General features: G+C 38.3%; 1 protein-coding gene across 1 annotated transcript in view; it reads left to right on the top strand.

Moving 5' to 3' along the window:
• LOC103135121 (exostosin-1b-like) overlaps positions 1-15,022 on the top strand; it is a 36,325-nt gene that overhangs the window by 11,295 nt on the left and 10,008 nt on the right. The window contains exons 2-4 of the mRNA XM_007547766.2: positions 6,927-7,020; positions 12,680-12,787; positions 13,398-13,517. Of these exons, the coding sequence (XP_007547828.1) occupies positions 6,927-7,020; positions 12,680-12,787; positions 13,398-13,517 (322 nt within the window). The remainder of the gene's footprint in view (positions 1-6,926; positions 7,021-12,679; positions 12,788-13,397; positions 13,518-15,022) is intronic.

Raw genomic sequence — 15,022 nt, 5'->3', positions numbered from 1 at the left:
CAAACACTTCACTTTATATTTATATTTGGGTTGAACTGGTCCTTAAAACTGGCAAAGCATTGAAACTAACTGTTGTCTGGATCTCCAGACAAAAAAAAATGTAATACAAGAGTTAGTTTTTAAGATTGTTTGAACAAAAATCATTACTGACATATTGTTATACCAAACTTAAAAAAAATCAGAAGTCAGTTGCAGCATTTTTTGTTTCATGATTTATGGAACCAAAAGGTAAGATTAGAATTTCAAAGTTAACATTTTCTACTTGAAATTCCCTGAATGTCTTAAAAACTATGGGAAAAAAAATTGTAATTTGCATCTGGAAAAGTATGTTTACCAATGGAAAAATGAGTCGGAACCTTTCATAGGTTCATCAACATGATTCACTGTTTTCTTTAACCCTTAGCTGTTCTGCCATACAATTCAAATAATGAAGTCATTTTATAAAATGCCAGAGAAAAAAAATTCCATAGCTGCAGGTGAAACAGCCATGATTAAGTACACCATTAAGACAAAATAGTGGAGTGAAGCTCATTACGATGGCCTTATTCATTAATCTGTGATATGCCACCTTCAGGCTACCAACTATTTTAAGCGTCATAGCAGCCACAGTCATTCTTACCGTTAAAGATTATATGCTCCTATGTCAGCTTTCAGCTGGATTGCATTGCCAGACCTAGTCTCCCAGTGTAATTTGAATCCTGACAACAACTGAGCCTCCTATAGGAGGAATCCAGGACTCTGCAAGCCCTATAAAACCTTGGCTTGTGTATCACGTTTTCACATTTTTCAGGAATTGCTGCCCACAGTTACCTGATGCTCTTTCTTCTTTGGAAAGACTGGACCAAACCAGAACGGAGACCTTTCTATTTGCTAGCACTAGCTCTCGAAAATTGTCTTGTGGTGATTTGTAAATTAAAGAAGTGCTCAAATTCGTTTGGAAAGGAAGCACAAGTTTTACCTCGTGAGTTTGTTGGATTTGATTTCTGGCTCCAACAGCTACATCAATGGGGATTCTTGAATAATTTAAGTTGCTCTGATGCAGGCTTGGACCGAAATAAAGCTCTATCCGTGTGTTTGAGTTGTGACATTCTCACCAGAGACGCCTCCCGGCTTTTCTTAACTTGGATCCAGTGTACATTTCTCAGCTGCCGTTTTCCCCTTCCTTCCCTTCCTAATCTAATGACGCTCACTTTCACTTGGTGGCTTTCAGCCTGAAATTCCTCTGGCTTAAGCTCGTGTTCCTGGCAACAGCCTATCAATGTAGCGTAACTGTGACAGTAAAGAGGGAGCATAAAATTAAATGTGAAGTCACTCTGAAATAATAGGGGGAAGGAAAGAGAGGAAGCTGGTTTTAGAGCTGCTGTAATTTTCCTACTGGGAACTAAGTTCATCTTGGAAAGCTAGTCTTTGTTTACGATTTATGAGAGTTGTCATTTTAAACAAACGCACCATACTTCATTTGCACATTCTGTACAACATCAAGCAATAGGGATGTTGAACTTAACGTCTGGTAAGAGACGAAAAAAATGACTAAATCATACCTGTAGCTAATGCACATCTGACAACTGGAATGAAAGTAATTTTGCAAAAAAGAAAAAGAAAAAAAAAAAAAGCTGGGTTCTTGTAAGATATGGCGGATCAGAGCTGCGGATACATGGCTGCTGCAAAACTGATTTGTTCCTGATTACATTTATATATGTGGCAGATTGAGTGGTTAAGTGAATTGAAATGATCAGGACTTGCCTGAGATGTACAATAGATTAGAGGAGCATAAATCGCCAACACATTTTCCTTACTTTAGTATTTCTGAAACTCATCCCAGGCCGGGAGATGATTATTACCAGCATTGTTGTGGTTAATATTATGCTGTTTCCAACCTATTTTTATTTCTATATTTAAGTAAAAATGTCACCATGGATAAAAGTTAGTGATATCTGTTGCTTCTTTGTTTTTAAATGGGTATTTTAATGGCGATTAAAAGCGTTGCACCGATCAGAAAACATCGCGCCAATCTCTGATTTAGGAAAAAAAATAAATAAAATTTTAAGCTTTGCGTTGCCAAGTCTGATTTCTCTCTTAGAGGGAGGATATAGAAATCTATAAGAACGGCATTGAAAATATTTATGGTCTTCTTGTTGTGAGTGGTCAAATATTTATATTGGAGGCAGAAAAATCATGCTGTTTTGTGAGGAAAGCTGTTGGTGTAAAGCATTTCTTTTACAATGGTTGTGGAACAGATGCCACATATTTCAGTGTTTGAGATGCCTTTCTGCATTAAGACAAAAGTAAATTATTAGGTGGACTTTCTTACTACAGAGTGAAGCAGTAATTTTGCCATTTGATTCAGGAGCGTTTGGCCATGATGAGTCGATGGCGAGTAAAAAACTGGTTGCTTTTGACAGCATCACCCATCCCAATTCTTTGCTTGATATTTTAAACATCATACTGAAACAGTTATCTTTTTTTTTCTTCCTTCATTGATGGCGTCCACACTGAAGAGTGTTTAAAAAATCCTGAATCTTATCGCAGTCACAGCAGTCCATTTGCAAGCATGTTTGATGATTAAAAAATGTTCAGATCTTACAGTTTGTGACCACTTGGTCTTTAATCTGAGCTAATCAAAAATACAGTTTATTTGTGCAAAGACAAACTTGTGATTGAATCATTTCATGTTATTTTCTCACCATCTTTAAAGGTAGTCAAAGGTATTCCAGCATTGGCTTCACTTTTAACACCAAAACTTCATCCATCTCAAACCTGGAGCTCATTAGAAGTGGCATTGCCTCATTGGTTAACACTTCCCTCTCAGTTTTTGGGTTGTGTGTGTGTGTGTGTGTGCGGTCCTTTGCAGAGATCATAGAAGACCAACACTGTTCCTCTGAGTCTCCTCCAACGGACAAAGTGAGCCACGCATTTGCTTTTTCACACCATTCATCCTTGTTGCTAGGATACTGCTTGATGTTTTTTTTTCTTTTCTTCTTGACCCGGCTCATTTTGTTGTTCCTTTCTCTTTGAATCTTGATGCTTTTTCTGTATGGAAAGCCGTTTGCTTCTGTTGATGAATGACTAGCCTAATATAAGTTCCTCAGTGCATTAAATGTGAAGATTTGCTCATTTTCTGCCAATAGAACTTTATTCTTTATTTCACGGAGAGCGAGCTACAAGATTGAGACGTGTTCCAGCATTGGACTGTTTAATTATTGACCCAACCTACATTTGCTGTAATTAAAAAGCAGCACTAGCTGAATGTACACATCTGTTCTTTTGTAGTTGTAGAAAATTGATTGTCTTGTCTCTCTTTGGAAACTTGGTTGATTTTTATTTCTTTCATTAGAGCTTAGATTGCTTATATGAGCGCTGCATGTTATTTATCACTCCTTTGTAGGTTTTAGCATCTCAGTCATAAAAACGACACCTCAAATATGGCAGTTAAAGTCTTTACAAGATGTCGAGTACATCATTGACATGCATTATATGCATGCATGGCACTTAAAATATTATGTCCTACCAAATATTGCATCTAAGCAGTTCTTGGGGATTGCTGTGTGTCACGCATCAATATTTCAGTGATACGTTTCACAGCTTGAACAGGAGTGTATTGCACACAGCAGTGCTCTTTTAACACAAAACCTTGATTAAATTTATATTTCTACAAACCCAAATCGTTGATTTTATTTGCAGCCAGTGCGTGAAAAAAACTCTGAAAACCTAACGATCATCGCTTTGATTATCAGTTAAACAACCAGAACGCTATAGTTTGCTTTTTTACCCGGTCCCCCTCACCCCCTCATTAAATTGTCACTTACTGCACAAAGGAAGCAGTCATATAAAAGCACTTCAGTTTCCCTGCCAGTCAGCAGCTGCTGGATGGTCAAAGAAAGTCCACAGTGTGGTCACTCTGATTGGACAGTCGGTCTGGGTTTAAACCTCAGTGGGGTTTGAATGTTCACCACACGCCGTCACGCTGAATGAAGCACCGCAGACCGAACAGCAGCAGCTCTGCTGTTGCAAGAGTTCAAGACTTGTACCTCAAAACACTTAAAATATTCACCAATAATGTATTCTTTCTTCAGATTATAATGCATTCACAATGTGCCACAAAGTAGTTTGTTTATTCTAGTTTATAAATTCATGTAATGTAACATGGCACTGTTTCCATTACTGTTCCACCTATAAAAATGATTGTAGCAAAACAAATGTCCTAAAATGAAAGTTGCACAAATGCATAAGCTGATCATAAAGAGTTTGTGATTACAGTGTGATTAGCTGGGCGCTGTAAAGCTCCTGCACTCGCTAGCGACCATCTGGATGCTGCCGTGCCGAAAATATGGGACGAGGCAGGGTTTGCCTCATACGATGCAGTGTTAATTGCCGACATCCGACATGACTGCGAGACGCATAGTGTACGAAAACATCCTCACTGACATCTGTTATTTTTTATTTTTTTTATGTGTGTGACATAAGAGCTGCAGTGAGTGGGGAAAATGGAGCCGAAGGTACTGGATGTGGCTCCAGTGGAAAATGGGTTCTGAACATATGCCTTTAATATCTCCACTGACATACAGTAGCATACTGTATGAGGGGGAACATCTGGTCCTGTCCAAGTTTGCATCGACAAACTCTTGAGTTTTATCACAAATCTGGGCCAGAAATGGATCTAAATCTGTGTTTGTTTAGTTTGGATGGTTAGTTTAGTTTGGGTATTGCAGAGATTGTCCACGTATACTGATCACCAACTGACATGTTTCTACTTTGAGTTGATGATTTTTGTTTTCCTGAACTTTGTGATTAAGGAATTTAACAAATTGTTCACACGACTGAAATAAAAATAAACGTGTTAAACTTACTGCAGAAAACGGGAGAGAGAAACATTAATCCTGCAGGCAGCAGTGAAACAATTATATCATGCATCCATCCCTGTTCAGTTCAGTCCTCATGCTGCTTCTGAGGTTTGCAGCCCTTTTAATGTTTTCAGTTGAGTTGATAAAACCTTTTTTTTTTTCGTTCTCTTCTCTCACATGTCGGACCACACCGAGAGCGGTGCACACGGTCTTCCAGTGCAACATCTCCGCTACACAAACTGCTTTAATTTTACATGTTTTTTTTTTTCTCTCTGTTTCCAACAATCTCCCCTGCTGATTCTGTTCTTTTGAAAGTTGGAGCTGTAATCTGGAGCATTTGCAGAAATGTCTCCATACTGTGCGGTGAATCCTGTTTCCCTGGTGGTTCTCTGTGGCAGAGATTCAGTAGTGCTGTCTCTAACAATAGTTGATCGTTTGATTCTTTGGCTCTTAGACCTTTTGTTGAAAAATTATTGGCAAGCTTAATTATGTGTCTCAACAGATGCAGCATGAGAGAAATAAAAACTTTAAAAGTGGGACATCGCAGAGTTCAGCATCAGCTCAGAAACTAAAGATTTGAACTGGGGTTTCACCGATATGGAAATACAGGCTGATAAAATATTAAAATTCCAGTTGTGGCCAATATTTATCTTTTTTGTTATTTTCCTTACCCTTTCAACATTAAGAAAACAACCACACCACTGACATCAGCTAAAAAAACAACCACAGCATCATTGTCGCATAACCCACCTCCTTCCCGTCCAGAAACGTAAACCGCAATAACACTTCAATTTTACACACACGACTCATACAGATTTGTTAAAATCAGCTGATACGATATTAATACCAATATATTAAGCCAATAAATGCTCCTCGAGTTGATGTTAAATTGATGTCTTGCCCACAGTGATCCGCTTCTCTACAAAGCTCAGACCGCTGTGTAGCTGGAAAAACATGAGACACCTTGATGTAGAACCCAGCAATCAATCTGGGTTGGCTAGATTACTGCAAAAATGATCAGAATAAGTAAAAAATAACCTCATGGGGTTTTTTTTTTTCCTTCAAGGAGTATTACGATGAATTTATGAAAACGCTAACTTTTTCTTTTTCAATACTCTGAGTGATTTTTAAACTATCCAGCAACGATATCTGAATTTAAAAATCGTGTTTGCACAATCTATACTTTTTAACAGAAATATCCAGATGTTGACGCCGACTGGAGTGGAGTCACATCAGCTCTGAAGACGTTCTGACAGAAGAAGCGTCCTTAAAATGTTTGACTTGCTGGAAAAATGTCAGAATCACTACACACACCACATTAGCCGTGATAAACATCCAACAGTTTTGCTGTTTAATGTCTACTTTCTCTTCAGTGTTTCAGTGGCATAATTAATGCTGCCTCTTCGTAAACCGATCGAGCCTTAAAACATGAAAGAAGTTGCGACTATCTGAGATGTGCTAGGAGCAAACAGCATGACATTTTCACGGTGCATAAGGGCTTGGAGTTTGCATAAACAAACATCAGGTAAGAGAGGCTCGGAAAAATGGCTCAAGGAGTCTGCAGTGTGTCTCTAGCTGCTTGCTCCTTACTTTTACATTCGTTATGTCTTGCAAATGCGACTGCGGCTTCACTTCGCAGCACACATTTGCATGTGTGGCTGTTGGGGGGGTGGGCGGGAGGCGGCAAAATAAGACTCGGAAAAATTACACTTTCAAATTTTCGGTCCTACTAAATGAACCCCAACCTAAAACCCAACAAGGCAGAACAGAAAAAGAACACCTTTCCTCTCACCTGCATACATACATTATCGAGGGGGGAAGGAATTCCAAGCAGCTTTCCTAATCAGAGCCGGTGTTGACTGAGGGCTGAATTGGAGAAGGAAAAGCATGCAGGTTTTAGACGGGCGGGTGAGAGGGCGACCATGGAGAACAATCGACATCTGAGATTGGATTTTTGCTAAAAGTACGGATGCTTTCTAGGAATTCTGTGCTCAATCAACGTTCTGGAACTCTACTATGTTTTTCTTTTGTTTTCTTTTTTTTGTCTTGTGAGTCTATAATTGGTCTTTCTCCATTGTTGTGCAGGTATGACTACAGAGAGATGCTGTACAACTCCACCTTCTGTCTGGTTCCTCGGGGTCGAAGGCTGGGCTCCTTTCGTTTCTTAGAGGCTCTGCAGGTGAGTGATACTCAAACACATCTTCCAATGTGAGCATCTCGGTCATATTTTCACTTTTTACTTGCTTCTAAAATTGCCACCATTTCAATATAATGGCTTAGCAGTTTTTGCACGTTTTCTAAAATAAAATAAAAAATAAACTGAATAGTAACGGCTCGTCCCAATAAGCATTTCACAAATTAATCGGAAGATGAATTAAAATGAACTCGGATCATTTCCATTCTGATGATTAATATTTTTTGTTTAGAGACCTCAAACTTCATTTTACTTATGGTCTCTGTTTTGCGTAATTTTTAGTTCAGTTTTTTATTGTTTTTGGTTGTTATGTTTTAGTTGGGATATTTAGAATATGTTCCAGTGTTAAGGGTTCTTTCCAAAATTAAAGTTTACTGATCTTTTAGAGGTTTAACTTCCATTATTATACCATTAGCTGTCTTGAATATAGTCAAAACAACAATGTTATTCTTTATCGCAATAATTACAGGAGCAATTTATCGGCCAGCAAAATTTGCTATTGTGTCAGGCCTATTCCCAGTTAAACAGTTGAAACCGTTAGAATGCATATCAAATAAATATTTGCTCTGCATAGTGGTAGGAATTTTAAGTCAGTTTGCTCTTTTACTCAACGCTAATACAAAATGCAAATATGAGTTGTGTAATTAGTCCGTCAGCAGCAGAGATTTGAGCACCGTTGTCTCAGAAAGATGGATGTCTGGCACTGGAATCACTGCTTAACAGCTGAATTTGTGTATGTTTAATTACCTCCCAAGACACACCAAAGACAAACACTCATAGATGTTCCAGGTTTTGCTGAATGATCATTTTTCTCTTTTTTTGTTTTGGTGGTTTTTTTAAAAAAAAAATGTCATTGTGACATGTCTGCGTTCAGAGACAAAGCCAAAAACCAGTGTAGCTTAAGCTGAATAGAAAAGCAGCGAGTCGGCCCCACAGGTCTTCTCCCACACTGTCAGGTTTTTTTTTTTTTTTTTTGTCTTTTTCTTTAGCTGCCTCTGACTGCATGTCCTCGCCCTGTGTCATTATGTCTCTCATGTCGGAGTCTTCTTTTCACTTCTGGCTCTTCACCCACCTACTCTTTCTCTGACTCTTTATTAATAAGTTTCTTCAACTTGTGGAAAACAAAATATTCTCCAGAGTAAAACAACAATAAAAATATAAGATGAGACAAGAAACTCTGCTGATTTTTGTTTTTTCTTTTATGAGGGAGCGTTCCCAGACCATCAATATCACGTCGCTCTACACTGCAGCTGTGTGTTTGCGTTCTTCCAAATATTAAAGCATCCCTGTCACCCTCAAAAGTATTGAAGGATATTACACCAGCTTCTCTAACCCCCCCCAAAAGACTTCTTTTCACCTGCAGCCGTATGCTCATACAGCTGCCCTTGTTAGTAGAGCTAATGTCACATCTTGAGAAAAATGGTATCTCTGATGCAAAACTTCCACTCCCCAAATATTCGTCTTAAATTGTATTCTCACAATATAACTAATAGGGTTCAGATGATCAGAAAATGTGTTTTATAGGGCATTATGATGTTTAATGTATGTCGTACTGAGGCTGATGTCAACGTAACAAAGACCGTCTTGGTGTGTAAAATGAACATTTTAACCTTTCAGAATTAAAGCCTCTCAATTACTTTCACTTATGTAATTATTTAGGATGGGAGAAAAAAAATGTTTTATACTGGCAGCTTTTTCATTGTGGTTCCAAAATCAGATTGGTGTGAGTCATATCGTTCCTAGAGATTCTTGATTTTACACCACGAGCACAGTACAAGCTAATGTGGAAATCCACTTAATAGGCAGTTTCACTTCAGTGAGTTTAATCTTATTTCCCATTCTCTGCATTTTCACTGTGGGAGAAGAACAGGGGTTCTTCTGTTATCAAGTAGAAACAGAAAGCAAGCTGCTAAAGTTCTCTTCAAAGAGTATTTCTCTGCAAACGTAGCTTCATTAGGCTTTTTAATTCCTCTAAAACCCTATTCACAGACTGTAGGGATAATCCATATTTCTGTTAAAAGAAAAAAAAATTAAACTATCATCACTGTTTGAAAGAAAACTACAGGTGTTTCCATTATCAAAACTACTGATTTTATTTTTTTATTTTTTATTTTTTTGCGTAGGGCAGAAAAGCCTCTTAATGGTAAAGGAATAAATTTGTCAAGCTTATTTCTATACCACCTATTCATAACAAACATCTGTCAAGGCCCTTTACAAGGTAAATGAATTCAAATCAGGTAAATTTATTCCAGTACAATCCAACACAACCATACACTCCACATCAACTAACTTGTACCACAGCAAATCAAAATTAATTTGATAATTTAATAATAACCGATTAAACATTACAGTACTGATAAAAAAAGTATTTACTCCCTTAGATGTTTTACCCTTAATAAAAACTAAAAGGTTAAAATGTTCATCTTACACACCAAGAAGGTCTTTAAGTTGACATCAGCCTCAGACAGAAAGATTTCCTTTTAATTCATCCCCTAAATATTATTTTATGAAAAAAATGAAAACATACTTGCATACATAATGTCAAAGTGAAAGGTGATTTCTGCCCCTTTCAAGTCAATATTTAGAAGAAGATTTACCTTTAACTTTTGCAATTCTACAAAAATTTTCTTGCAAAACTCAAAAGGACCATTCACAGCTGATTTTTGTAATTTTGTAGAAATCACTTTTAAACTCAATAAGCGATGAATTGCTTAAGATGGCTACGGTGGCCGACAGGTGCAAATGCGCATCAACAGAGAAAACAGGTGGCCGACAGGTGCAAATGCGCAGCAACAGAGAAAACATGCAAACAAAAAAAAAGACGCGCACAAATGAAATGCAGCAAACAAAAAAGAGACGCAAACAAAAAAGAATACAACCACAAATGAAATGCAGCAAAACAAAAGAAAAGATGCAAACAAAAAGTGCTGAAAACGGAAGTGCTCCAGACCACTAGAGGGAGTCGAACAAAAACCAGCTGTGTCCAAATTTAGGGTCTGCATCCTTTAAAACCGGTGTTTAGAAAAGCAGCAATGGCGGCAAAATTATTTTTGCTGTGTTACACTTAAAATTACACAAAATGAGTTTTTACAATGTTTTTAGGCGAGAATGTAGATGTATAGATCTCAAATATCTGCTCGGTTCATCAATAAATCACTTAATTACAATATTGCTCCGACGTTTTCGGAGATGTCTGCTCCCGCTGCATTAACAGCCAGCTCCCCTCGCCAGTTGTTAGCTGGCCGGGCGCTCCAGGTTCGGCACACCGAGAGAGAACCCATGTCTCCCGGCAAATAATTTTAAAAACTCCCGATAGTTTTCCCCTATGAGTGGAGGTGAAACACAGATATTAAGCCAGGTAATAGCTGTAATTTTTTTGATTCACTAAAGTATATAATTTACTCCTCAGCAAATGGATTTGACTGATTAAAGCTAAGCCTTGCATTTCATTTGTTTACATCTCGTTTTTTGTTTGCTGCATTTCATTTGTGGTTGTATTCTTTTTTGTTTGCGTCTCTTTTTTGTTTGCTGCATTTCATTTGTGCACGTCTTTTTTTGTTTGCATGTTTTCTCTGTTGCTGCGCATTTGCACCTGTCGTCCAACGTAGATAGCAGATGGTTGTCATCACGGTTTTTTCTGATAAATGGGTATAACCTGATAACAATTACACAGTGAAACTGCAAATTTCTACCTGTAAAACCCAGATAGAAATGGACATCCTTCAGTCCGTCTGATAAAATACAAACTTGATTTTAACATTTATTGAGAGAGCTGCTGGCTGTAAATTCAGCTCAAATCGGATTTCAAATGGTTCCTGCAGTTTAATGCTTCCATTGCAGGATGCAGAGTGCCTTTTTTAACACCGGGTTTATAGATTATGTATATCACACTCAAAGCAGAAAATTGTTTTTTTCCCCTTCATACACCTTGAGCAGGCTGTGCTACTATGAATATACTTCTGCATATGAGGCAATATGTGTGTGTGTGTGTGTATATATATATATATATGTGTGTGTGTGTAAAAGCAGTTTTAGTTTTATGTCAAACAAAATGAGTGTCTAAACTCATTTTTGTTCTGTAGTCAGTGATCTTAGAATAACTATGACCTTTGACCTCAGACGAAGGTGGACAGTGTATCTGTGCTGCATGGGACCAGATAATAATTACTTCCCTGGGGAGTTAGTGACAAGACTAGGTGAGCTGAAGACATGTGCTGTCGTACAACTCTGGACTGTGGTCTGAGTGTGTGTGTGTGTGTGTGTGTGTGTGTGTGTATATGTGTGTGTCTATGAATTCACACTCCTGGCCTTAAGCCAGGCAGACATTGCTAGATTTCAACCAGTTAGTCGAACATGGTTTACTGTGTCGTCATAGTGCCATAGGGAGGTTTTCAGATGGACAGCCACAAAGTAGTGGAGAATCTCAATGCAGCACACTGCAGATCAGGTTGTGCAATGCAGAAGGAATTGGTGGGGGGGAAAAATGTTTCATGCATCTGGAAGGTTCCTGAGCTCAAATGTTTTAATGACTGTTGTACGTTGGTGTGATATTATGACGGAGAGGATTGGAGTGCAGGACTCTGGAGTGGATTGCTGTGTGAGAGCAGATAAGCAGGTAAAGCTTGGCAGCCTTTGAGCAGATTGCTACCTATGCTAATGACACTACGCAGATTAGAGAAACGCAGACGCAATCCAGTGCGGGAATGTTTGTGCCGGGACAGACGTTTGTGTGTGTGCGCGTGCTCAGTGACCAATCAGTGAATGGTATCCCGCTTAGCAGATTACAGAGCCTGTCACTGCTGGCAAGAGGCTGCTTTTACTATCTCACACACACACACAGCGAACTGAATCAGTTTGTAAGAACATGGATCCAAACAAACACACATGCTGAAAGAATATTAAGCTATTAGAAACAGGGGATTAATGTTCTGGTATGCTTTTGCTTATGTCCTTCTGAACATGTTTGTTTCTGAAGTAGTGCTTAATATTGTGTTAAGTTTGAGCAAGTATGTCAATGAAATGTTAATGTGAAATATGTCCAGTTGTCTTTTGTGACTAAACCCGTCATGATAAGCAATAAATCAATTAGTCGCTTGATAATTTACATTTTGACAAGATGCTCTCGTTTAATATCTTTTTCCTGTTTTGTTTGTTTTTAATAAAAGTGCTAACTGGCACATTTTCCTCTGTTTCCCTATCCAAGCTTCTGTTCTTTTGTTTATTTATTTTGGATGTGTCAAATGTTCTTTAGAAATTAGTTGTTTTTTGGGGGCGGGGTTTTGAGCGGGTGTACTTGTCTTAATGTACCATCATCGTTGTATTAGTCGAAAATGGTCTCAAGGTGAGAATATTATCATTCACCACAATCATTTCTGGGTCATTTGATCATCCAGCAAAATTTATCATGACAGGTTTATGTGTGACTACACAGGGATTTAGAAATGTTTCAGATCTAACTTCTTTCCTGTAGATTCTGAATATACAGTGAAGTAATGATCCTTAAAAAGTTCCAGCTAAATAAAAGAAATTTAAGACTCTGGAGTAGCTAGCTTCTCCAAATTAGATGCTGAGGTCTGTTTGTTTGACTAAACACGTAGATGATGGGAGATTGCTCATCTTTTGTTTGTACATGATGATGTTGCAGGCAGCTTGTGTGCCAGTGATGCTCAGCAACGGCTGGGAGCTTCCCTTCTCAGAAATCATCGACTGGAACACGGCAGCTGTGATTGGGGATGAAAGACTACTGTTGCAGGTAGAAACGCTGTGAATAACTAATGTTTAAAACCTACATTGGGTTTGGTTGCTTTGCTTCGTTTCCTTTCTGTTAGAAATGCACCAATCAGGTTCGTGTTACTTATTTCCGATGTCAGCTTTCTTTTCTTTTTCTTTTTTCTTTGGCCTGCACATTCTAAATTTAGCCACGTCCAATTTCTCTTAAACTGAACATTTTCGTTTTTGCCTTCTGGTGATGACAGGTCATTGAAGTTGTCACACATTTTAGATGTTTTTAGCATTTTATATTTGCAGTTAGCACAGATTGCTTTATTGTCCCTAATGAGTACCTTCCATTGAAAGCTCAACTAGATAAAACACAACTCTCCTGCAAAACACGCAGCCTTCCTGTTATCTGCTGGAGTCCCAATTTCTTAAGCAGCCTCATTTTTTATTTTTAATGTTCTTCCTGACTGGATTTCTGTTGTTTCACACATCGTTATAAAACATCCTTTTCTTGTGTTCGCCTGTAGTAGGAAGTCCACATTAGCGTGCCTGCATGATAAAATAAATGTTTTATGTTCTCACTAAAGTGGGTCAGTCATCTAATTGCTGTTTTTTTTTTTTGTCCCGTCCCATTACTGTCCCAGATCCCTTCGACAGTACGCTCCATCCACCAGGATAAGATTCTGTCTCTGAGACAGCAGACGCAGCTCCTGTGGGAGGCTTACTTCAATTCTGTGGAGAAGATAGTGCTGACCACGCTGGAGGTACTCCGACACACACCCGACACGCACAAGAAGAATTCATACACCGTCATCTATTCTGTATAACCTTAACCCTACTCGCGATTAATACATTGTTTAAATAATTGTCTACTAATTTGGTAATAGATTGTCACCTGAAGTATACAGACTCAAAAGAACGGCGATTGCTGAAAGAACAACATACTCAGAGTAGCAATTAAGCTGAAAATGTACAAAAAATATGTACATTTTGCATTTAATATGTGTAAAAATAACTTGTCTTTAAATATATTCTTCCCAAAACTCCTCAAGTTGCAGTTTTAGCTTCACCTGATTTAAATTCTGTAAAAAATAATAATAATATATATATGAGTGACGTGCGGTGAGGTTCATTGCTGGTGAGGCACTGACTTATGACTTAGACACCATGCATGTTATTGGACGTACGGAAATTTCGTGCAAGCATACAACGCTGGAGGGCAAAAAGACTAATCATTTACATGTCATTAATAGCCGCGTTAACTCAGTAAAACTTAGAAATGTAGGTATTGATTTCGTGCTATGATCCACAGCAAAGTTATCTGTATTCGTTAAGCTACGCAGATTCGTTGCCATAGCAACTGACAACAATGCCACTTCATGTTTTAGGATTAAACACCAAAAAACATTCAAGAATTTTGCACACAGAGCAGAACATTCAGTCTGTTGTTGTAGTATGTTTTAGGCTTAATGTTTAATTAATAAATAATTGCTGTGGTAGATTAGCTACCGCTTCTACTTTACTGAATTATTTAGACATACAAACTGTAGCCCAAAAAACGCACATTTCATTAAAAAAACATCTTATTGCTGTCTTACCTTTATCTATCAATGAAATCCATGCACCGCTCATCCAAAGCCAAGTCTATTCTCTACTCCGTTTGAGAATCGTCAAACTCTCGAAGCAAAACTTTCAGCTCCGGTGTTGGTCTTCCTTTAGTTATTATCTCCTGCTTCAAATGAAAATCCACTTTAGAAAACTGTTTAAGTGTAGAAATGTAGTCTTTCATGTTTACGTCGGAAGAGAGGAGAAAACAAATATATCGCTGTACTTTACTTATATACTGTGTGGCTAGCTCCATGGCTAGCTGACTGTCTCTTACTCTGCAGTTGTGCATTCACAATATCTGGGATCATGAGCGCCCTCTGCCATGAGGCAATAGAACTACCTGCCTCACCTCGAGTCTGTTTTCTGCCGTTTCTGATCGCTCCTCTGCACACAAAACACAATACACACACAGTTGGTGACAAAAAACACTGTACATTATATACATAAGTGAAATTATGGAAAAACAGTCCATATATTAAATGTTTTATAGCCATTTTATTGCTGGCGTACAGACAGGAGGAACATGCTGTCATAGAATGGCAGCCAGTGCAGTTAGCGAGAGGTTGCGCAATCCCAGGTGAGGCTCAGCTCGCTGCTGCCTCACTGGCTTCGCTTCTGAGCATTTGAATGGGAAAATGCGAAAATCCAGCGATTTTGAAGA

The sequence above is a fragment of the Poecilia formosa genome, unplaced genomic scaffold, assembly GCF_000485575.1.
Source record: "Poecilia formosa unplaced genomic scaffold, Poecilia_formosa-5.1.2 Scaffold0, whole genome shotgun sequence".
NCBI classification, from domain to species: Eukaryota; Metazoa; Chordata; class Actinopteri; order Cyprinodontiformes; family Poeciliidae; genus Poecilia; species Poecilia formosa.
Note: the sequence above shows the minus strand (reverse complement) of the source record. Positions and strands in the feature narration are given on the sequence as shown.